Raw genomic sequence first — 24,911 nt, 5'->3', positions numbered from 1 at the left:
TAAAACAGGGGTCGGCAACCTTTCAGAGATTTAACTTATTCACTTCTATTTATGTATATGCATGCCAAAGGGAGGACAAAACAGGGACAGGCTGGGTACAGTGACCATATTTTCTGAACCAGCTGCAGCTGGGGAGAACGGTTTAATTTAAATGATGAAACAGATTGAGCATTTTAACTTTCTTGTGTTAGTTTATCAAACTTCATTTTAAATAAAGTAAAATATTAATTTATGCCCAACACAAAAGATCTCAATATTTTCTTTATTTATGGCAGGGGTGGGGAACCTTTTTTGGGTCAGAGGCTACTGACCCACTGAAAAATCAGTTGGGGACCACACAAGTGGCAGAAAAGTTTAATAACTGCTACCTTTTGCCTAGATTTAATAGGTATAGGATTTGATTTGCTATGCAGCTTAGCCAGCATGCATCAGGTGAATCACTTTTATAAGCAAGAAATGTGTTTCTTCTTCAAAAAATGGTGCTGGATGGACATATTTGGTGCTGACTGGACTACAGAAACCCTGATGTGACATCCCAATCTTCACAGCAGAACAACCCCATCTCTCTTTTCGTCCCCTACCCATTGATAAATGCTCCAAGTGAAATGCTGTAAAAAACCCCATTCAAGCAACCCAAGGAATCTTTGTTACAACCTTCCTTCTCTGCGCTCTCGGTGGAATTTATCCCTGCTTTAGACCCACAGAAGGACTTAAAGTGACAAGGTCACCAAAAGCATGGACCATGACTAAATGGCAACAAGAAGGCCATATACTTGTCAAGTCGAAATGACAGATGAAAAAATTTACAGCTATAGAGTTAAGGGACTCTGGGATCTAATCAAGCATCTTTGAGTCTCTCTTCCTCTCATTTGGTACCCAGAATGCCATACCAAACTGCTGGGAAACAGCGTGGCTGTCACCATGCATGCCGAGAAAGTGACAGATCAAACAGCAGAATATTCATAATCAGGGTCTCATAGGACCTGCTGGCAAGTTCAGAGGAAAATGAAAGTATGATGTAGGGTGTGCTGTTTTCCTTCAGTTACAGGGAATCAGAGACCCAAAGTGGCAACAAATTGACTTCTGAAAAACAAAATCATGACAGCAGAGTCACCCAAGTGAACCCTCACTAGTCTGCTGGTACAATCCTGCACCACAGGGTGAATGCCTACCATATTTAACACCACAAGCTCTCTCACATCCTGATTGCACTCTAGACAGAACACAGGACAGGTGCTTACATGAAGTTTAAGAGGATAGAAGTCTATTGCCCATGCAAATCATGATTCTCAGACTCAAAAGGGCCCATTAGTGCAATTACTGAAATATCTGTGTGTCTATATCTATATTTTCAGTTTTAGTGTTTCCCTTGAGCTAAGTATTTAACGAAAAGCCTACCTTCCTCAGAGCCCAGGAGGGCCTTTTAGGAATCCACTACATCCAGGGAAACTCTCCACATATTTTCTATTGATGCTGCTTTTCCCCCCAACTAAACTCTCATTTCACAAGCTAGCGATTTCATTGACTTCTTCCCCAAGAAGCAACAGGGATCTGGTTATCAAAAGATAGGGTATGAAGATAAAAGCATGGCATGGACTACTTATGGTCAAAGCCAATGCGAAAGAGCCATAAACAAATTGGTTTAGATAAGCTGAAGATCCCATTTTGGAGAAGAGTCAAAACTGAACAGATTTCCATCTCTTTGTGCTACCACAGAACACAAAGTTCAGGCTAGTCCAGGGGTGGGCAATAATTTTTAATGGAGGGGGTGGGGGTGCTACACCAAGATCTGGCAAATGCTCAAGGGCCACATTTCTACCGATGGAGTTTCGGGTCTGGGACAGAGATTGGATGCAGGTGGGAGCTTGGGGTAGGAGTCTGGGGTCCAAGACAGGTGTGGAGTCTGAGAGGGAGTTTGGGTGAAGGAGGGGATTATGATCTGGGGCAGAGGCTTGGGGTGCAAAGTCCAGGAGGGAGTATGGGTGCAGGAGAGGATTCTGGCCTGAGAGAGGGGCTCTAGGAGGGTGCGGTGGGCAGGGTCTGGGAGGGAGTTGTGACCTGGGGGAAGGGGGTACAGAGAGTCTGGGTTGTGGCCTGGGGCAGGCAGTTGGGAGGGAAGAGAGCAGGTGTGTCAGAGGCAGGCTCTGGCTGGGAAGCGCTTATCTAACCAGCTTCTAGTCATCAGCCCTGCAGGAAACTGAAGGTTGCAGTCACAAGCTGCTCCACATGGCTCTGCTTCAAGCAGGGTGAAGGAGTTGGGGGGGAAGCTTCATTGCCTGCCTCTGACACCAGCCTGCCTCTTCGCTGTTATTGGTCAGAAACTAGCCAATGGGAGCTGAGAGATCTGGTGAGGAGCGGAGCAGAGCACAAAGCCTCCCTCCTTGCTCCCAGAATAGAGCAGCCACATTTAATGTAGCTGCTACTGCGCTGTGCTTAAGGGTTGCAGCGAGGCAGCCGCAGGCTGGATCTAGTGGCTTGGTGGGCCGGATCCAGCCCTCTGGCAACCTCTTGCCCACCCCTCGGCTAGTCTATGGTAGTAATCAGACAGTGCTTATTAAAATACAAAAAAGACACATAAGGAAATAAAATCCCCATCTTGAGTCCTGCAACTTACCCCTTTCCAGCAGATATGATCAATTCAGAACTGTCACAGCAGACACGACACGCCTTTGAGTGCCTAAAACTGCATGAACACAATAAAACACTTTTCCTAAAGAGACAGTGTCCTACCCCTGCAAAGGCTAAAAAAGTCACTTCATTAGTTCGCTCCCACAGTCTAAATGGGATAACTGATTATCTAATCAAGCCAACAATTTCCTTCCACCATTCCTAGCAGGTGGGAGGAAGGAAACTGTTAAGTCTCACTAACCTTTTATCATGACCTCCAGATGTGCCAAATTTTGTCTTTTATGACCACTAATAATCGTCTGTATAAGGATGCAAAGTCAAATGGCTCACTTGATAAACAGTAACAAAAATTAAGCAAAAGCGGCGAGGAGTCCTGTGGCACCTTATAGACTAATTGAAGTGATGGAGCATAAGCTTTCGTGGGCAAAGACCCACTTCATCAGATGCATCAAAATTAAGCAAATATACAAAAAGCTGGATTTCATTTTAATACTTAGAAAGGTGGATTCACTCCCCAACAATTGACTTCCTAGCTACTAAAAGAAAACAGAATCCAATCTGCTCTGTAGCATATGGAAAGTTAATGTGAAGGAACATTTCTCCCCATACAGAAACAGACGCTTAGGTTAAATAAGTAAGTTTTAAAAATGGCATTTCTGTGCCTCCTGCTGAAGGGTTCAATGTTTTGCTGAATGTGAGATCTGGCAATATGCAAGGTCATCCAAGACGGAACTAAATTCCATTTTGCTTTAAAGCTGGATTTTAAACACAAGAAAAATGCACACATTCAAAGATTAAGTTCTCCTCCTTGTTAAGCTAGTTCTAAAAACAAGACAAAAATTTTGGCTTGATGCCTCTAATTCTGGGATTGCTTATGATTCTGGGGTCACAGAGGAGGTGGCTGCTTCCAAGACAAAGCTAAAATTCTTATTCACTAATTCACTTATATGGGGGGGGCGATATATTGGTAACACATTTCACACTGCCTCTTTCCACATCAAATTTCAGAACACTAACTGAGCAGGAAGGTTACAGGGTTTCTGTTAACTACTCTGCAAGATGCAGGAGTCTCCAAATGGCACCCTTCCCAGTATAATACCCTAACCTGAGGGTTTATTCTTTGACCTAACTCGTGCAAATTAGGGTGCAGCTAATTACAACCCACCCACAGGTTGCAAAGGAAACATGGTCATGTGTCTCTTCTGTACATTTTCCTTCCACTAAACCCCACATTCTGTGACTTCAAGCAAACACTCATCTAGCGATCCAAGTTTTGTCAAGTGGCCAAGACACCCTGAATTGCAGGAAGATGGCAATGCATGGCGGAAAAAGCAGATGAGGACCACCTGTCCTCAGGTTAATGAAAAGTTAAATTTGGAGGGGAAAAAGAGCTAAAAAAGTACATTTGCATGTTTATTGGCTGGGAGTTGAAAGCTTGTGGGAAGGAATGAGCCTTGACCCCCTGTTTCTGATGTAATTACTAGCATTGCAGTAAGTCTCAAAAACAAACCAGTTCATTAGGAAATCCACTGGAAACACACTGTTGAGTTTCATAAACAAAACAATTAGGGAAAATTTTCTAAGGACTCCCCCTGGTCCTTGGCTGCAGGGCATGCTTCCTCTCTGCTTGCTTCTGTAATGCTCTGTGCAGGTTTTTGTTGGTAGAATGACAGTGGATAGGTGTTGAATGGTGTCAGATAAGGGCAACATTTACCCCACTCTGTCCATAAACAACAAAATCGAAACAGAATTCTGATTCAGGAAAGAGAATGGTAGGCTGTTGAGAAGTCTGTCTCGGGCAAAATGTAATAGCTTCATACACAACTGTGTTTGTGTAAGTTATCTTGGATCAAAAACTTCTTATGGGAAACTAAGAAATGATTTCCCAAAACTACCATGTACCTTCCCTGAGAATTTTCACTACATAGGCTGAAAACCAGAAGAAAGTTTCTAACCTGAAAACCAGAAGAAAGTTTCTAACCATCAGGGGAGTGAGATTCTGGAACAGCCTTCCAGTAGGAGTAGTTGAGGCAAGCAACCTAGTTAGCTTTAAGATGCAGGTTGGTAATTTTATGAACAGTATTCTGTGACTGGGTTATCAAAGACAGCAGTGAACAGGACTCGATGACCTCTGTGGTCCCTTTCACTCCTATGCTCCTATTTCTGTCCATCTATATCAGGTGGTTACTCTCCAACTTTGAAGCTCTCAAGGCATTAGTCTGGGATCTATCAAACACACACAGGTAAGTTCCTCTACACAGCAAACAGAATTACAGTACAAAACAAATTCCACATCAGTGAGATTCAGAGTTTGAGCCCAACAGGACTGTGAAAATCCTCTCAGCAACATTATCAGTGGGGATTCAATAAAAACCAACTCCTTTCACTTTGATAGTCTCATTCCAGTTTGTGGGCTAAATACAATGATGGTTTGTGTAGTACGCATTTTATGCATTTGTATTGAACACCAACTGCAGACTATCCTGAGACATTCATAAGAAAAAGTTCAATTCTCTCCATTGTTGTACAAGATTTAAAGCTCGACGAAAGGCAGCTGCTCACTTGCACTTCTTGTTCTCAAAATATGTAATTACAGTAGTCCACTGATTGTTGCAATGCTGTGGAGCCATTGAATATTCAAATGCTATTGTATCAACTTTATCAATGTTTATGTAACTTTATAGGCTGGCTCCTGGTTATATACCTGGCTCAATAGGTAAGCTAAAAAATGTTTCCTGTACAAAAAAAATCAGTGTAGAAACAAAGCAGGTAACAAGTCTGCTGTGCACCTGAAGTACTTTAAATTCTACAACATTCTCCCTGTGGCAGGTGGGTGGCCATCTGGTAAGTTAAATATATATTTTAGCCGCTTGCCATTACGATTTGTTTTCTCTGATGTTTTTGTTCTGAATACGCAGTACTTTGCTTTATGAAAGCTGGCTGGCACTGACAGGGTTAATCAATAACCTCCCACCCCCATTCCATCCCTCTCCCCAGAAGACACCTGCAAGGGCTGAGCTAACCTCAAGCTGAGAAAATCCCGGTGAATTGCAGGAATCTGCAGCCTAAAGTTCAGGTCTAGAGGGAAAAAAGTCACGCGGCTCTGCCCCGAGAAAGATGACAGCTGAAGGGTGAGACTTCAGTGGGGTGGCCTGAGGAGGACACAAGACAGTCAGAGGTGCTGTTAACTCTAGAGATGTTAAAGTTCAACTGATTAACCATTTAACCAATAAACTGGTGCTTATCAGATAACAGAATCGTTTAAACTCAGCCTCCGAACCGGGTAGGCAAGGGCTGAAGGCCACTCCTGGGGCTAAGCTTTATACCGCAGAGCCTGCAGCATGCGTAACCATGTAACCGCTGAGGGTCTGAGTGGCTACACAGTTACTCACGGTCTCCTTTTGCCCTAGCTGATCAGGAATTGCTTGCGGATTACAGCCCAGTCCCATATCTATAGGAAATTGCTCACTGGCTTATGTGCAGAACAGGACCCTGACACTTTGAAATGAAACCATCTTTTTGGTGACCAGATCAAAGAGACAGAACACACAGCTTTGACTGCTCCCATGGTGAAACCAGCTCCTCACTGCTCCTATTTCCTCTTCTCCCTCCCCCTCCACACACAGGCTTGCACGGCCTTTTCTAGAAACTGAGGCTGGGAAGCAAACTCTACCAAGCCTGCTATGCTTTTCAGCTTAGGGTCAATATTAGCACCTCTTACAATAAATTAACCACTCTCTATGGTACACACAAAATGCTCACTTCCCATACAGTGAATTGGCCACGGTAGGCTCTGACATCACTAGCATCTAATGTATACTTTGGATTAATCTATTTTCAGAGGTTAAGCAGCTAAAATTCACTTGCTTTAGCTTCAACTGCAAGATTTGGCAGAGAGTGTCTGTGCATAAATAAGGCAGCAAGAAACTATGTATGTTATCTGAAAAAGGCAAAAGATAGCAACCAAAGCCCATTTGAAAACTATGCAACAAATGAAGCACAGCTCATTCTTTCATTGAGAATCTACATCCACCTGCAGATATTTTCAGAGCTGCATGAGGAACTGCTGAGTTACTGAGTACATGCAAGATCTGAATCCTTATTCATAAGAAGGGCCCTACCACATTCATAGTCCATTTCGGCCAATTTCATGGCCAGAGGATTTAAAAGATCACAAAATTTCATTATTTCATCTATTTAAATCTGAAATTTCAAGGTGTTGCAATTGTAGGGTCCTCAACCAAAAAGGAGTTGTGTGTGTGTGACCCGGGGCAAGGGGGTCACAAAAGTTACTGTAGAGGAGACTAAAATACTGCTACCTTTACTTTTGTACCGGAGCTGGCTTTGCCTTCAGAGCTGGACATCTGGAGAATGGCAGCTGCTGGCCAGAACCCAGCTCTAAAGGCAGAGCAGCCACCAGAAGGATGGTATAGGCATGATATTTCTGCCCTTACTTCTGTGCTCTTGCCTGCTGAGCTGAGCTGTCAGTCAGCAGCCCCCATTCTTTAGATGGCCAGCTTTGAAGGCAGCCGCATAAAAATAAGGGTGTTATTGTATGGTATCGACACCCTTACTTCTGCACGGCTGCTGGCAGGTCATTGTCTTCAGGGCTGGACACTCAACCAACACTCTCTGGACATCTAGCTCTGAAGCCAATGCCAAAGTAAGGGTGGCAATACTGCAATCCTCCTAAAAACCTCAAACCTTCTGTAACCCTTTTTGGGTCAGGACCCACGATTTGAGAAACACTGCTCTTCCCCATGAAATCTGTCTCGAATAGGGTAAAATGCACAACATGAGAAAAGACCAGATTCAACAGTCCATGATGTGTTTTTCATTGTCATGAATTGGATATGAGTGCGCTCCTCTCTGAGCCACCCAGTGAAAACCTTGCACCTGTAACCACAGAACCATGCTGGAAGAAATCTGGAGCACTTGTCTGCAGAAACAAATGATTAAACAAACAGGAGCCAAAAATCAGGAAAGGCAATGTGAGACTCCTTTTAAAATGTTCTTTCTATACATGGCTAAGGATGGCAGGGAGGGTTAAGGAATACAGAGGTTTACAAGGTACTGGGGGCAGTCAAATGGAAAGGCAATAAGAGGAAATAAAGCCATTCTTCTCCCAACACTGCCAAGGGAATTTGCTCCTGGAATAGAGGGTATTAATATATTAATCATGCTTCAATACTATCAAACAGGAACAGGAAGCACACACTGTTTTCCTGCCATGAGGCCATCAACTATATATATATATGACAGAGACAAAAAGACAGACTAGCTGAAGATAAATAATTTCCAACAAGACAGACTAGCTGAAGATAAATAATTTCCAACTAGCCCACTGGAAAAACAGCAGGGGTGAAAATTTTTATTTCTATAGACACTGGGGAGGGGAGCAGAGTGGGCAGAAAAACATGGGACCAGTTCAGTGAGCAAATGATTTAACCAAGGGAGACATATGCTGCAAGTTGTGTTTAACTGGTTAACTGTTAAAATGGGGCTGGACTGGAATGCCCCTCAGTGTTGGGGGCAAGGGCTCCTCCAATCCAGCTGCTTTTGACCATGTGCGGGATAACCGGCTGGCAGCCCTTCTCCCCCCTGCAAGGCTGCCAACCCTCAGCCCATGCGGGCTGGGAGTCAGCAATCCTGCAGAGCTTGAGTAGTGGGCCGTGGGTAGAGGGCTGCTCCAAGGAAACAGTTAGCCATTACTCAGTAACCATCACCCATTAAGGGTGATGTTTACCAGTTAACCAGTTACATGTTCACATGCCTTCTTTGCTATCACTAGTAATCAGGTCTCTTTCTGTAGTTAATAAATTCCTTTTATATTTTATCTAAAACACTGTATTGTTTGAAGGGCAAAAGGGAAAACAATCTCAGCTCATGAAGACGAGTTAGTGCACATCCACTTTCCTTTGCAGAAGTAGCAGACTGGGCACCAAATTCATACTGGTTGGATTGTGACCACGGCAGCACGGTACAGCTGTGGGGTCTTAGGCCGGGTACCTGTGTGTATTTTGGCTGTTGCCTCTCCATTGTGGGTGCATGAGCGGATGGCCAGAACATTTATGAGCACAGCTGGGTGCAGCCCCTACCGGTGGACACTGATGTGAATGCAAAGTTGGAGGGCCTTGGAGGTTGTCACATCACAATGCAAAGAGGGAACTGCTCAGTGAGACAGAGGGTTCAGCTGTACCTCAGTTCCAGGTAGTATGGGGGAGAGAGGGAGTGACACACCCATCACACAAACAATGGGAATTTGAGTTCTGGGGAAGTAGGAGGCCTTTGACAGGCAACCTGTAGCTTACCTTCTTTGGGCTGAGCACTATAGGATTAGTTTCCAGTCAACCTTGTCAATGGCAGAAAAATCTGCCTGTTCCTCAGGTGGCTTTGTGGGAAGGGCATTGGAGAACTATCCGCACATAAGTGACCTTGGCTACACCCTCACTGAAAAGAGACTGGGTTCTAGGCCAAACTCAGCACAGCTCAGGCTTCAACCCACTGTGACATACCAGGGTACAATCCAGACAAAGGGGTAGCTATATCACATCTGCCTGTAACCTCAGGTACCTTTTACAATGCCTTGCTGCTGAAGTCTCCAACCTGGACTGCTCACAAACAGCCTCCAAAATGCAAGTCACTCCCAGCTATGTCTGGGTGTGTGCTGCAGCCAGTAAGCCTCACCTTGGATCTTACCAGCCTTAACAAGTACCACAATGTGACTCCAATATGCTCCCTGTCCCAGATTCCCCCCCAAAAAATGTACTTCCTGTACTGCCCAGCTCTCTTCCTGGAGTGTATGAATATATTAACTTAAAAAAAAAACCAACATATAGTCTGGTAGCACTTTAAAGACTAACAAAACATGTAGATGGGCACAGCCCACTTCTTCAGATGACCAGAGTGTTGGATGTCCAGGACCAAAATGTTTTGTTACTCTTTAAAGCACTACCAGACTATTTGTTGTTTTTTTAAGTTTATCCTGTACAGACTAAGTCAGCTACCCCCCTGAAGCTTCTGAATATATTAAGTCTGTTATTCCTTTAAGAGACTAATGCACACACATGGCTTGTTATCCAGACACACATTTGAACACACTGAATCAGATAAAACAATCAAACAAGTGTACTAACTACGAAGAGATAGTTTTCAAGTGAGTACAAGTAATACTGAGGCATAAAAGTTTGAAATGATTACAAGAAAAACAAAGATAAAATGCAAAATGGCATCGAATTAACTATATTAGATTAAAAGTGAAGTCTCTTACCGCATGCTTTCAGCACTCATTGACCAAATCTTCAGGTCAGGAACCACTCCCCAGAGTCCAGCTACCTCAGGAATCAACTGGGTTGGTGCCCAGTCTACTACTTCTACAAAAGAAAGTTTTCCTTTCCAGAAGGCCTGCTCAGCTCCGTGTCCTTCGGTAATTACCCAGATCAGGCTAATTCATTATCAAACAGAAGAACAAAGTCCTCAAAAGCACCAAAAACAATCTGGCTTACACTGTGCAGTAATTAACTTCCAATTAAACCAGGCTGATATTAGAACAAGCCTCTCCTTTAAAAATCTGTATAAGTGCTGAAATGAGAAATCTCTCAGATGGGCTGCAACCTTCATTGATCCCCCTCAGAACTAGAGTAAGAAAAAAAAAGCACTGTCATTCTGCTTCTAAAAAGTTAAATATCCTTCACTGATAACAGAAAGCTTACAAAGCAAAGCAATCTCCACAACAGCTGTGTAACAGTGGCTTGACACTACAGGCCAGAAGGCCTACAGTCAACCAACCTTAATTCTTAAGGAGCCACACCTGGGAGAGATGAGGTGTCTTCTCCATAAAGATCAGGAGGAAGCTGTAAAGAAGGGGGGAGGGAAAGAATGTTCAGGGATGAGAGATGGCTAGGAGTGAGTAGGCTCCAGCACACAGTCCCAGGAGTTATGACTGAGACACTAGCCACATAGGGCCTGCCAAATCAGGAAAGGCCCCAGGCAGGAAGGCCTGGGAGGAAGAAGAGAAAATGTTTGTTTTGTGTGGACAAGTGGTCCGATGGCATCCCAGCTTCAGCTGCCGGGGGGCAAGGGCTCCTCAAATCCAGCTGCTTTTGACCATGTGCGCGGTAACCGGCTGGCAGCCCTTCTCCCCCCTACAAGGCTGTCAACCCTCAGCCCATGCAGGCTGGGAGTCAGCAGTCCTGCAGAGCTGGAGCAGCTCCAAGGAAACGGTTAGCCATTACCCAGTAACCATCAGCCTTAATGGGATCTGGTGTCCCTGTCTTTTTCATTCACTGCCCCCACTGCTAAGAAACACTGAGGCGGGCAGGTGAACAGGTGCTCAAATCCTTTCCAGGGATGAAATATTTGTGCTCTTCTCCCTTCACCCAGGAAAAACAGAGGCAAGAGTCTGACAGATGGTTTTGGCTGTGAATTGGATAGTTTTTATTATCAGGAGCTCTACCCTGTCCAGAGGCTAGATGCCCACCATAGGTTGCTCCTGCTTGACCTCCTTTACTTGGAGGTTGAGGCCAAGGGCCATGTTCCTGAGGAGATCTTGCAGTGCCCTATAGTCCACAGGCAGCAGTCCAATGACCAATGCACTTGCCATGGTCTCATTTGGCCTGGGGCTGCTCAGGAGCCGGAGGGTGAGAGCTTTTGTGGAAGGTGGTGAGGGGATTGTCACTGCCTCCGGACAACCTCAACAGCTGACCACTGCCCCACTGCCCCATTGCCTCTGGGACACAGGACTCAGAGAGAATCTGTGGAGGACCCCAGCGATAGCTAGTCCTGGTGTTGACAGAAGGCCCGCAGGGTCTAAAACTGCCATTGCGGAGCCCACTGCAAAATGCTAGAGTCTCTGGGGGACTCAGGAGCCACTGGCATCAAACGACCCAAAGCAGCAGATGCCCCCTCCAGAGGGAGACGACAGAGACATCGATTGGGAAAGAGCTGGCTGGTCAGCAGCGATGTGTTGCCTGGTGCCAGTGCATAGTGCTTCTGTGGTGCCAGACAGCAAACCCTGGACTTCTCTCAGGAAGATGACCTCGACCTGGGCCGGAACTGCAAGCAGCACTGGGATCCAGGCCAGTGCCTGGACCATGCAGGTGAGGATCAGCACTGTGGGGTAGTACTATGCTGTGTTGAGAAGTGACACAGAGAGGAGTGGTGCTGAGACTGAGGCAGCACAGCACGGCACACTCCCTGGATGGAGTGCCATGATGGACGTTGGTACCAGGAGGTCTGGGATCTCATTGAGGACCCAGATCCAGAGCAGGAATGGCTGTCAGGAGTAGCCCTTGATCGGGAGCAGCTCCATTAGGTCTGACTATGGGACTGATGCCGTGAGTCAAACCAGCGGCACTCACAGGAGCAGTGCCAGGACTCCAAGCAACAGGGTAAAGTGGCCAAGCCACACAGGCCCATCATAACTGGCTTTCCCCTGGATAGCTTACGGGGACGGGGCAATGGTCTGTTCTGGGAGGCAGGGGACTTCAGTGCTGTGATCTCTAGGAAGCCTTATGTAAACTCAAAGGTGTCAGAGGTGGAAGAGGGGCCAACCTCCACCATCTCCAGTCTCAGTCAGTCCAGCAAAACGGGGCACGGTACCCAAGGTGAATGTGACACCGCAGGGCCCTCAAGGCAAAGACGCAGAAGGTCCCTCAGATAACGACACTGGGGTCAAAAAGTTGGTACTGGAGTTGGTTTCATTACCCTGAAAGACCTCACTGGGGCTACCACACCAAGCCAAGCCTGCCTTCCACACTGTTTTCATAACCAATGGTGCACTGCGCATCAAGGCACCTGGCACCAGGGCCGTCCCTCTGCACCCTTGAACAGGGCAAGGCATTGAGCGGAAGGGGCGGAGCCAAGAGCAGTCAGCCGCCCCCAGAAAACAGACACGAGTAACAAGGATTGCCCATAGGCATAGGCTTCATACAGGAACTGTAGGTCTTGAAGCTTTTGGACTTGGGCACACCCTAAAAGAACATGGCAGGAAGGGGAAACCTCTAGTGCACCCAGGCTAACTGAAAACTAAGATACACAGAGAGAAATCTAGGGACACATGGATCTCTTGCAAGGCAAGAGAACCACAGCTCCAACAACCGTCACTGTAGGAAGGAACCGAGGGCTGGTCAGGTCGGCAGGATTATATATAGAGTACCGCACCTGCACTGCTCTAGCAAGCAACTGGGAACAGCAACAACTTCTGAAATACTATTAGAGATTCAAAGAAAACATATACACAATAACAAAGGCTTTTACACCCATGATTTCATCAGCATGTTGTGAGGCAGGATTTTGACATCTTTCCGGACCTTTTAAAAGCAAAACATGCTAGAAATCATTCCAATAAGTCAGTGGCTGACAGCCACCAACTAACCTCCCTTGATAGAAAATGGTCCTGAGGATTTATACTCCTAGAGGCAGAAAGGTGTTTCACTTGTCACAAACTAATGGCAAAGAGGCCAGAAAACAATTATTAGACAGTTTACTTCCTTGAAGTCAAGTCGACCGAGCACATATTCTGATCAAAGAGGAAAAAAACCACAGAATTTAGCAGGCTGTCCATTATATCCAATCTACCAAGAACCATCTGTTGAGGATGTGAAGGGCTAACCATTAAGGGTGAGGCTTACTGGTTCCCGTTAACCAGTAGAGGCTGGAGCAGCTCCCTACTTGCCATGGGAGGGGCTGCTCCAGCTCGTTGAGGCCCACCACAGGCAAGGCTGCTCCAGCTAGCTGTGGTGGGCCCAGCCTAGCCCCACTGCCATAACTCCAGCCCAGTTGTGACTGGCAAGGGAAGGAACGGGGGGGGGGGGGGGGGGGGGGGGGGGGGGGGGGCTCCAGCCAATCAGTTAACCGGGTTAAATATAATGTTTACCCAGTTAACCAATTAAACAGGATTTTACATTCCTACCATTGGCATCTGCTTACTGTGTCAAAGACTCAAGAGACACATTTAATATGGACCAACACACAAATCTGAGTTGACAGTCTTAGTTAAGGCAAGGGTTTATTGGATAAAGATGCTAATGTGGTAATGAACTATCAGTGACTAGCGACAGATTGACATCTAAAACAGTAAATATTCCTGTTCAGTTACAATTACATATCCCTCTAGTAATTTTGACTATTTCCCATGTTCACCTCAAAAACATTTAATTTCCACTGGGTTCTTAAATTTCATACTGTAGCAGCAAACTATTAACTTAAATGCCCACCAGACCAATCTCTAATTTAATTTATTTTAAAAAGTGTTAACTAGCCCTAGCTACAAGTTTACACAGATGTAAGGTACGCTCAGTGCTTTTTTTGTTGTTAAAAAAAAAAAGGTGCCGTACTCCAGGGGAAAAGTTGTTGAGCTCTGACTGGAGGTGCTGGTACTGCATCTGGATGTGCTGGTACTGCATACCAGGCAATACCATCACAAAAAAAGCACTGGGTACGCTCATCTAGAATTAGTTGCCTATGCAATTTTCAGCCACTGCTGAAATGTTGATTTTAACATACATGCTTGTCCTACAATCACACCAAAACTAGTTTCTAGTAAGCTGATCATTAAACTGTGCTCTGGTTATAATGCATTTTTGCAGTCTAGACAGGATCCCCTGTAGATAGCAGTACTTTCTATCTACGTGACAGGCAATTAGTAGGTTCTTCATCTAAGGTCACCCATCACTGCAGTATATGAGCACCCTCTTATTGTATGTCATTAATGTCTTTCCTTCCACCCACACTTGTACGCAGAGCAAAATCTATGCACTGGATCCCCAATGACAGATCATATGAAAAAAAAAGAAAAAACATAACAAAACACTGTCCATCTGGCTAGCTGTGAAAGGCCTGTTATTGACTTCCTATGTTGTGGTAAAACAGGAGTCAGCCCTGCTTGTTGCAGCCTGGAAAGAGGAGAGATGAACACCTAGCAGTTTGACTGTTCTTTATTGAAATAATATTCTGTATTTCCACCGTGTCATTTCTAAGCACGTTAAGCACTTTATGAACTATTATAGTAACTTAGGGAAAAATCACCCTCTATAAGCAAATATAATCTAGCTTTGTCTGACAAATGAACAAAATTTAACAGCTGCTTTAGTCAACCCATTAAAAAAAACCCATACTAGTTATCCAGAACCTGAGTGTCCAGGATTTGTCATTCTTAATGAAAGCACAGGCAATCTGAGTTTACAAATAGCACAACCATCTCATATTTATTTAAATCCTTGTTTAACTTAAAAAAAAAAAAAGAGAGATGCTTGCCAATGAACTTTTTGCCCATATAGCATAACGGAGCTCATACCTATCCAGAATCCCCTGTCATGGTAACAAATGACTAACATATACACCTCATGATTCTGGTACTATTAAATGAAATCCTGCAAACAGAGAAGTATCACCTGGTGCAATGGAAATAAATTGGGCATCTCCTTCCATTCTCCAATCTCCTTTCCTGATTTGCTCAGAGCTCTCTATGCTACTTGTTCAGTAATTTCACGCTATGCCGCTTAACAATGTGAAAATGGAGGCTCCATCTAAAACTGCACTTCCCAAATGTCACTTGTTTGTGAACACATGGCTGAGCTCAAAATTGCTTTTAATATTAGAGCAGTGCCCAATGGTACCTGTTGTAGTTAAAGGTTTGTCAAAATTTCCATGATAATCCTCCGTTTTCTGAGGTTTATAACTCCAGGAACATTTGCTACAGACTGTAAAATTGGTATACAAGGTTGCAGCAGCCCCAAATTTTATTTTTAGAATTGCAAAAAAAAAAAAAAAAATTGCTTAGCCTTTTTATTTATTTTTTAGTCAAAGGCATACAAAACTTACTTAAGGCCCCTTGTAGTTTTAGGCTTTTCTTATTGCTCCTTTAATCCCAGAGCAGAATTTCAGAGTTATGGCTATCATTTCACCCTTCCTCACTCTGCAGATCCCAGATTTAAATAGCATACAACTTAGTCTACAGCAGTGGTCCCCAACCGTTTGGGGTTGCCGGGCGCCAGGGGGCGTGGCCGTTCGCCCGCCAGGCGCCCGGGGGGGCGGGGCCCCCCCATAGCCGCATTCCGGGGACGGCGCTCTCCCCTCAAGCGCCGCGCGCCCGAGGCCGGCGCTCTCCCCCCCCCTCCCTCAAGTGCCGCGCGCCCGGGGCCGGCGCTGGCGCTCTCCCCCCCCCCCTCCTCCAAGCGCCACGCGCCCGGGGCTGGCGCTCTCTCCCCCAAGCGCCGCGCGCCCGGGGCCGGCGCTAGCGCTTTCTCCCCCCCCCCCCCCCCCCCCCGATGCGCCGCGGGGGATGAATCCGCGGTGCCCCCGGGGCCGGCGCTCACAGTGCGCCATGCGCCCGGGGCCGGCTCCGGCACCGCGCATGCGCCACGTGCCCGGGGCCAGGCCAGCCCTGAGCACTTGGCGGGCGCCGAGAAATGCCCCCGCGGGCACCGTGTTGGGGACCATGGGTCTACAGCCTCAATAAAGAAATGTGATATATAACAGGACACAAACATTCTATGTAGGGTTCAGTTATTTGAGTGGGGAAAGAGGAGAGCAGAGAACTACAGAAAATCTTCATAATCCCATAGTAACTGGAGGTTTCTGTGTTTAAGAGCTCATTTGATTAAATGTCAGGATTGACCAAACAATTATTCTCTGGCTTTGGCGTTTACACTCCATGGAGAACTATCTACCACAAGCTCTTTCTTTAAGTTTCATAGCATTACACTACACACTGATGGTAAGTAAAAGCACTGGCAAGCAGCAGGCTTTTGTTACCATTGTACATCTCCTAAATGATCAAAGATGGCCTAGACCAGTGTTTCTCAATTCTTTTTTTTTTAAATAAAGTATTCCTTTTAAAAAAATTATAAGTACCCCCAGTACCTGTAGTTTTCAGACACACGCTTTTTTTTTAAAAAACCATTGCAACACATTTGTTTAATCAACTTAATTGCAGCCAGGCGGGCGATGAAGTTTTTGGGTGTAAAAAGTACAAAAATAATAAAGCGCTGTAAAACTTAAAACAAAAATTCAGTTCTCTCCAAATTTCAGTTGTGTTGACATACCCCCCAGACTTCTCTCAAGTACTCCTAAGGGTACTCATACCACTGGTTGAGAAACACTGGTCTAGACAACACAATGATACAAATGCAACTAGTGACCTAGATTCGCTCTTCCCAACCACAGCTGCAGTGGTGCTAGTCTAATATTGAGAATTTTAAGGAAGTTTGGCAAATGTAGCATTTGAAATGAAATACTTATTTCAGCTATCTTGTCACCATGATGATCTATACAGAGAGCATGGGATTGGAGTCTATGACAAAGTTTTCATCGTAGCGATGAGGACGGTAAGTTTAATTTTTTTTAACTGACTCTTCCAGAGAAGAGTTCATGACTTACTGGCCAATCTCTACTCAATCTGTGCAGGGACATAAAAGGAGCTGTTTAAAGTGGACTCAATCAATACTACCATACATGTCATGGCTTCTGTAGCTTTAAGATAGCCTGTTGTCTTACCCTGCACTAAGAGGGGTTTGCTGGATATTATTTCAATATAGCTTAGCTTTAATTGCATCTAAAAGATACAAAAACAAAATAAAAGTGTATGACGCAGCTAACTACTGTACAGGCAATGCTACCAGAGACTCTCTCTAACATTCCTCCCAGACCAATAGCCAGCTGGCACCTATACTTAATTGTTTTATGACATGGCCAATATGGTAGCAAAATAGGAAGCTCAGCAATAACTTGGCATACATTTTTGTGAATCTAGAATCATCATAGCTTGGAAAATTAATGGTAGTGTTTCAAAAACTGAGTTTAGGATTCATGCTTCAGTTCATAAAGCTAACTGGAGGTTAGAAATAAGTTTTGTCCCATAGTATTCGACTGCTCAAGTATTTGACTGCTCAGGTAAGCATAGTCTGAAGGCTTAAAACTCCTAATGACGAAGCTTGGCCACTGCTGGAGACATGACACACAACGAGATGTACAACTAAAGTGTTCTTATTCTTAAGAATGATAATTAACCCTTTTCCCCTTCACTAATATTTTCTAATGTTTATTATATTACATTGATATCTAATCCCACCCTAATTTGAATGAATGTATCTACATCTATGGCTCTTATTCATCACCACCCACTACAAATCTAAATGCAGAATCAAACCGATCAGAGGAAACCAGGCAGTGATCACAATGTGACAAGACAGCACTGGCTGATGAATTTTCTTCATGCCCTGAGCTATATCCGCACTCAGTGGAATTCCCATCAAGTGGCCTCACATCTCCTCCAAACTGTCAATAAAAAAAACTGCTAAGATGTATGTTTGTGAAGTTAAGAGGAATTTATATTAGAACAAGCACAGAGTTCAGATGTCAAATTTGTCGGCTAATAATAGATCCCCTGAGACGACAGGCTACAAATTACTGGAAAAATAAACGAGACAGGCGTTTCACCTTTCTGTAGCCTAGAGGAATGGGCATTCTTTCTGTAGGATGAGCTGCTCAGACACCGAAGATTATGGCATTTGATAGTCACAGCCAGTCTGTCTGTGCCTACTTAGGCAAATACACAGAACACTGAACAGGGAGGGGAAGGAGATGGAGCACAGAAAAGTGCTTCTAGGATGAAATTAGTTCCAAGCAGCTTTGCTTCCTATTTGGGTAAATGGTATAAATCAGGGGTCTCAAATTCACGGCCCATAGACCATCTATGGCCAGAGCATTTTAGCAATCTGGCCCAGTGGCGGCCCGAGGGGAAATAGGGAATGTGCCCATGCTTCTGCCTCAAGCCCCACATCATCCTGTCCCGCCCTCACGCCCTCCCTCCCCCCATAGTATCCCGTTCCCTGAAGGACATAGCCTTGGGGATTACTGAGGGGTAGGGGCAGGTGTGGAGCAACAGCAGAGGTCAAGCCCCCCATACTCCCAAAGGCAGTCCTAGTAATCACCAGAGTTACATCCCTCAAGGGACAGGGTGCAATGGGGAGACGGAGCAAAGAGATGATGGGAAGGGGCAGGGCTTGGGGGACAGACACGCCTCCTTAGGCCAGATTGCGAAAATGCTCCGGCCATATACGCGCCCTGAGTTTGAAGTCCCGATATAAATCCAATAAGGAATGACAACTTGAAAGAAAAAAATAGGGAAGATAAATAGTAACACTTCTTAAATATATCATCATTCCTGTGATTCCACAAGTTCCTTGACAACCTGGTATGGGAATAAGAATGTTAAGAAGCAGGTAACTGACTAATCATGCACCCGATACAATTTGTATCGAGCACACGCTTAGTCGATAAACTGCGGCTCCACAGTTTAAATGGACTGGGAGCGCTGGCAGCCCGTCTCCTACTACATTTAAAATGCAGAGCTGCAGTGAGGGCAGGTCCGGGACCGGCGCGAGCTGGGATTCAGTAGTCCTGGCTCACATGGAGTCCCAGACTGCTGCAGCTCTGTTTTTTACATGTAGTAAGAGCTGCCTGGCTCCTACTATATTTAAAAAACAGAGCTGATACACAAGCAGCAAGGGGTGGGGGGAGAGAACGAGCAGTCGAGTAGTGACTTGACTACCAGATAAGCTTAAACTTATCAGGTAGTCAACTACTCGAGTAGTTACTTACATCCCTATATGGGAGTAATGGAGAGACATCATATGTAGTGGCTAGAGCAGGTGTCAGCAACCTTTTCAAACCCAAGAGCCAAACTACATCAAAATTCAAAACAAGTGGTCAACAAAGAGCTGTATAAGAATGCCCATTTGCATTACTGAAAATATACAACTTAATATTATTGATAATTGATAATGATTAATAGCAGCATAAATGAAACATTGTACTCAGACCATTTAATGGGACTTCTGGCTGCTGCATCTTTTCACACGTTCCTTTGAAGTTCACATCATAACTGGTCAAATCCAGCTTCATGCAGAATAGTGATAGAAATGTAGCCGTGTTAGTCTGGGGTAGTTGAAGCAAAATGCAGGACAATGTAGCACTTTAAAGACTAACAAGATGGTTTATTAGATGATGAGCTTTCGTGGGCCAGACCCACTTCCTCAGATCAAATAGTGGAAGAAAGTAGTCACAACCATATATACCAAAGGATACACTTACCTTCCTTCCTTCCCCCCCCCATCCCCCTCCTGTTCTGCAATGTGATTTGTCCTTTTCATATTTGTTCATTTTTTTAATTGTATCCTTTGGTATATATGGTTGTGACTACTTTCTTCCACTATTTGATCTGAGGAAGTGGGTCTGGCCCACGAAAGCTCATCATCTAATAAACCATCTTGTTAGTCTTTAAAGTGCTACATTGTCCTGCATTTAGCTTCATGCAGGCATTCAGGCTGTCTTCTGTCAGTCTTATGGTAGGGGGCGGAAGACGTGGGGATGCAGGAGTCTGGATTGGAGTGTAGGAGGGGCTCAGGGCAGGGGGTTCAAATGTATGATAGGGTGTGTGGGAGAGGTTGTGGGGGGGGGGGGTGCAGGAGTGTTATGACACTATGGCCAGATGGGGGCTGGGCCCCAATTCGGGACTGGGCCCCAATTCAGGGCTTGCTGGACAGACTTCATTTATAGATAAAGTAAACTATTATGTCCAACACAAAAGGTTTCAACATTGTCTCTCTTTATGGCAGTGGCAGGGAACCTTTTTTGGGTTGGGAAGAAGCAAAAACAAACCCTCCAAAAAACCCCAACCCTCACTGATGTGGCCCCCAACTGAAACACTTCACTAACCCTGGTGCTCCAGCCCCATGTTGTGGGGAGGGGCAGAAAGGACTGAGGTTAAAGTCCTGAGGCCAGATTAACTCTTCTGGGGTTCCAGGGTTAGTGGATTTTGTGGGGCCGTGTAGGCTCTGGGGTTAGGGCTGAGGGGTTAAGTGTGTAGGACAAGGCTGCCAGTGAGCAGGAAGGGATGGGGGTGCAGGATCTGGGGTGCAGGAGAAGGTCAGGTGGAAGGGACAGGAGCAAAGGAGGGTAGAGGAGCAGGCTGGGGGTGCTTGGCCAGGGGGACATGCAGGAGCAAAGGAGGTACAGGAGCAGGGTGGGGTTAGGTGCCTGGCTAGGGAAAAGGGTGTAGGGTCTCGGTGGAGGGTATGTGTGTGTGTCTTGGCAGGGTGGTGAATGAGGGAGCTAGGGATGCGGGGCCACTCACTTGCTTTCGTATTGCTGGTGTCCCAGGCATGGCTTTCCATGGCTCCCACTGGCCAGAATCTGGCCAATGAGAGCAAAGGGGAAAGCCCCCAGGAAGCGCGTCTCTGCGCAGCTGTTCCCCCAATCGGGGGAAGGGAAGTGGTAGAGTGCGGAGCCATTTTTGCATCTGCTTCTTTCCTGCCAGCTAGATCCAGCAGGGAGACTCAGGAAGCCGGCAATGACACTTCAATCCTGCAGGGGGCCACCAGGCTGGAGTGCCAGCGTAGGGAGCTAAGAGGGGCTGAGCTCGAGCAGCAAGAGAGCCATATTTGGCTGGAGAGCCACAGGTTGCTGACCCCTGCTCTAGAGAGAAGGTAGTGCCTCCCATGGCTCAAGAAGCAGACGCTCATGGTGATTAAGAAGCAGCACTGATTAATTCTGGATAGATTCGAGTCTAGGATGTCCTGACCTGGTTGAAAGAAAAAGGGCTGAAGGAACTATAGCTTGAAGATGAGAAGGGAGAGATCTGTCAAAAACACTAATGCTCCAGGCAGATGAAAATGGGGGGGGGGGGACTTCTATGACTAACCATGTACCCCTTCTTAAACACAAAACACAAGTCATTTCTTAAGGAACAATGGACATTATGACTTTTTCTGGACAAAACTGGGCCTTCACTATAACTAGGGATATGAAAGGTTAACCGTTTAACTGGTAAACATCACCCTTAAGGAGTCATGCTTACCTCTTCCTGTTAACCGGAAACTGATGGGTGCAGGAGCTGCTCCCTACCTGCCACAGGCAGAGGGCTGCTCAAGCTCTGCAGGGGGTCCACTGCAGAAAGGAACTGATGTGTGGAGTAGCACCTGCCTGCGGTGGGCCTGGGAGCCCCACAGGCAGGGGCTGCACCAGCATCCGGAACAGCCTCTGTTACCAGGGAGCCAGGTCTGCTGTAGACAGGGGCTGCTCCAGCTGGGCTGGAGTGGTTCCATGCCCGGAATCTCACCTAATTGGTTAACCAGTTAAATGTTGGGTTAACCTAATGTTTAACTGATTAACCGAGATTCTGCATCCCTACAAACAAGTCATACACATTTCAGGGTCCCAATCTTTGAAAAAAAAAATATTACTTTGATCATTATGAACATTAGTGTTCAGCTGGCTCCTTCTATGGCCAAAATACACTTCTGCTGAAAGATATGCTGGTAGTAAGTTACCTGAGGACATTGATTGTTTTTATGAAGCTGCACACTTTATAGAAATGGAGTTCTTTTTAGAAGGACACATCCATTTTTGTTAAGCCTACAATAAACTTTCCCCTTTTTTTTTAATCTTGCATTTGGGCACACAGCATTAGAATATAGCAGACACAAACATACTCTCTCAGAATAGCCTATTATGCTGAAGAAAACTAATAAACCTTTAAAACAGGTCTTATCAACCTCCGCTAAATACCTATATACCAAACCACCCTTTCTCCACGTGCACATCTTGCATTCAAGATCATTACTAGGACTTTGGGATCAATTAAAATTCTCTCTCCTCCTCCCCACTATCTTGGGAGTCTTCTCTTCCCCTTGCTAACTACTGGAGTATTCAACTATAGCAGAGGACAATCGGGGCAACAACAAGAACTAGGCATGTGGAAAGTAGATGTTCCCAGCTACATGATATTTTCATTCTTCCATATATTTTAATAGGCACTTCCGCATTCATCTGCATTTAAATCAAAGGCAGCAAGAACACACTGATCCAAAGACGCTTACTTGCGTAGCCATCTTGCCATAGTCAATCCACCGCAGTGTGGCAAAGTTGGTGGACTCAGCACAGTTGAAGCCATGATTGAATCCAGCATGATAGCCATAAGGAAACGTGATCATAAACTCTCCAGCCTCTTGGGTGATCTGAGAAAAAAAAAATGAAGGAGAAACAGATAAAACTGATTTCTTGGGGGATACTGTGATGACCCTAAGGCTTGAGAACAGGGTTATAAGCTTAAGGAAAGCTGTGAAAAGTCAACTTGTTTCAATACAGCTCCTATGGGGTATCTGTTTGTCCAACAAAACACAACTTCAGACTAAACATAGAGAACAGAAAGAACTGAAAGGGCAGGTGGTGCTCCATTAGTCTGCCAAGACCTATATCTTCAACAGGAAGAAGAAAGGAATTTTGCAAAGAGCCTTGACACATTAACTAGCTTCCTACGCATGATGTCATCATTCACGCTTATAAATAGTTAATCTTGGGGTTTGGAGGAGCAGACTCTTGGATAAAAGGTAGAACCAACCCCAATGTACTGTTTTTACAGAGATTAAAATACTCCACATAAAAGCATGGTAAAATGGTAAATATATAATAGCTGTTAGGAAGATCTGAATCCTTGTCTCTTTAAACCATAATTTAAACATCACCATCTGACTCTCAGGGTAGAGTTTGAAATTATAAAATGGGCCCGAGGGCCTAGCATCCTCAATACCCTACAGATCTCTAAACAGTGAGTAGTTTGGTTAATCATATCACCAAGTCTATCTGTACATGCATAACAAGGTAAATAGAAAAAAACAATACTATCTGCCTTCTTATTAATGTGTATTTTGTTTTTAATTTTATCTTTGTACACTAGTGACTTAAGCAAAGGAAGGGAGCCTAAAAATCACAGAGGAAAAAAATCCATGACAACTGTAGTCACAAACCACTTAAAATGACTTGGTTCCCACAAAAGCTAGTAATTTAAAATTACTGGGGAATAGAGAATTGTTGAAAAATCTCTCACTGATCAGATTTATATTAAGATAGTTAGCATGGCTGTGATACGTTTACATTGATGTATCTCAGGAAGGCTGGTGGCAGCATCTCTATTTAAAAATTGAGGAAGAGGTAAAGTTTTATCTGATCCTGACATGAAAAACACCGGCAGATCCTTTACTGTATGTGTAATTATGTGACTATCAGTCATACTCAAGATATTTCCTATCAAGAGGAATTCATTAGTTCACAGCCTAAAAAGGATTCTAGGAACTTTCATCCATAACTAAAGAATATGATAGTAAAAGGTGGCAAGTTAACACATCCAGCCTTTAGAGACTTCCTGTGAGTGTCAACACGATCAAGAAATACGAAATCAAAGAGGAAAAGCGGGGATAAGAGTGCTAAAGTCAGACAAGTTCTGCAAAACTCATGTTCCCTCTGTTGCAGGTTCCCAATTCATTCCTTTTTTTAAAGACTTACTTAGCAAAGCCCTATTCAAAATGGCCTTTCTGGCTGTCTCAATGAACAGTGTGAACATCCTTCCAAACTAAGGGCTACTGAATATCAAGACTTAATCCAGCACACACTGAACAAATGAAGCAACAGCCAGAAAGGAAGAGGAGGAAAGAAGTTTAAAAAGACCATGTTCAAACTGCTTGTCTTCTTTAGATTACTGAATTGCACTCAAGCAGCATACTGCAGAATACTCAGACTTAAAGGCTGTCATCTGAATAGGACCCTCATCACAAAGCTGTATGCTGTACATACGACACTGCTTGCGATATGAATTTCTCCGCCTGTGTACTTTGTTTACAGATTTTTATTCCTCTCAGCCCTCTCAAGGTAGAATGCAATGATTATGAGGGAACTAAGTCAGAGAAATATCGGAGAGGGACAGACCTGGGTAAACCTCTGTGGAAGGATTCAAAAAGGTATTTTTGAGGAAAGTTTCCCACTTCTAGCACTTTGGCAATGCTGCATCGGGATGTGAAAGTGTAACCATGTAAATAGTTAACTGATGAGCTTGGGCCACCCTTAAAAGCCAGCCCCCGGCACACACTGGCTCCTGTATTAGAGGTAGCAATAGGTGGAACCAGGCAGAAGCTGGATGTGTGGGGAGCTGGCTTAAAAGCTGGCTCCGGCATGCACAAGCTCCCAGGGAGCCGACTGCTGCCCCACATGTAACCGCTGAAATGGTCAGCAGTTACACGGTTACTTAATTACATGCTTTTAACATCCCCAATGCTGAATTTGCACAGAGTTGAAATACTGACTTCTGGTCTTTTCAATACTGTTAGTATTTCTGTATTGCGATGAAATTATTACACAAAAGCTGTTCCAAGATGCTTCTGTGGGCTTTCTGGGTGAGAGAAACTCAAGCCAAACTTTCTACCCAGCTTCATGGAGTATCCTCCCAACCG

The 24,911-nt window shown here is 44.9% G+C and overlaps 1 protein-coding gene across 2 annotated transcripts in view; it reads right to left on the bottom strand.

The window, feature by feature from the left end:
• KDM4B (lysine demethylase 4B) overlaps positions 1 to 24,911 on the bottom strand; it is a 194,272-nt gene that overhangs the window by 65,775 nt on the left and 103,586 nt on the right. For both annotated transcript variants that reach the window (XM_075903063.1, XM_075903064.1), the window contains exon 8: positions 22,509 to 22,646. In XM_075903063.1, coding sequence (XP_075759178.1) covers positions 22,509 to 22,646 — 138 coding nt within the window. The remainder of the gene's footprint in view (positions 1 to 22,508; positions 22,647 to 24,911) is intronic.

Source organism: Pelodiscus sinensis, chromosome 19 (genome assembly GCF_049634645.1).
Source record: "Pelodiscus sinensis isolate JC-2024 chromosome 19, ASM4963464v1, whole genome shotgun sequence".
Classification (NCBI taxonomy): domain Eukaryota; kingdom Metazoa; phylum Chordata; order Testudines; family Trionychidae; genus Pelodiscus; species Pelodiscus sinensis.
The sequence above is the reverse complement of the archived record's forward strand: the minus strand, read 5'-3'. Positions and strand labels throughout refer to the sequence as shown.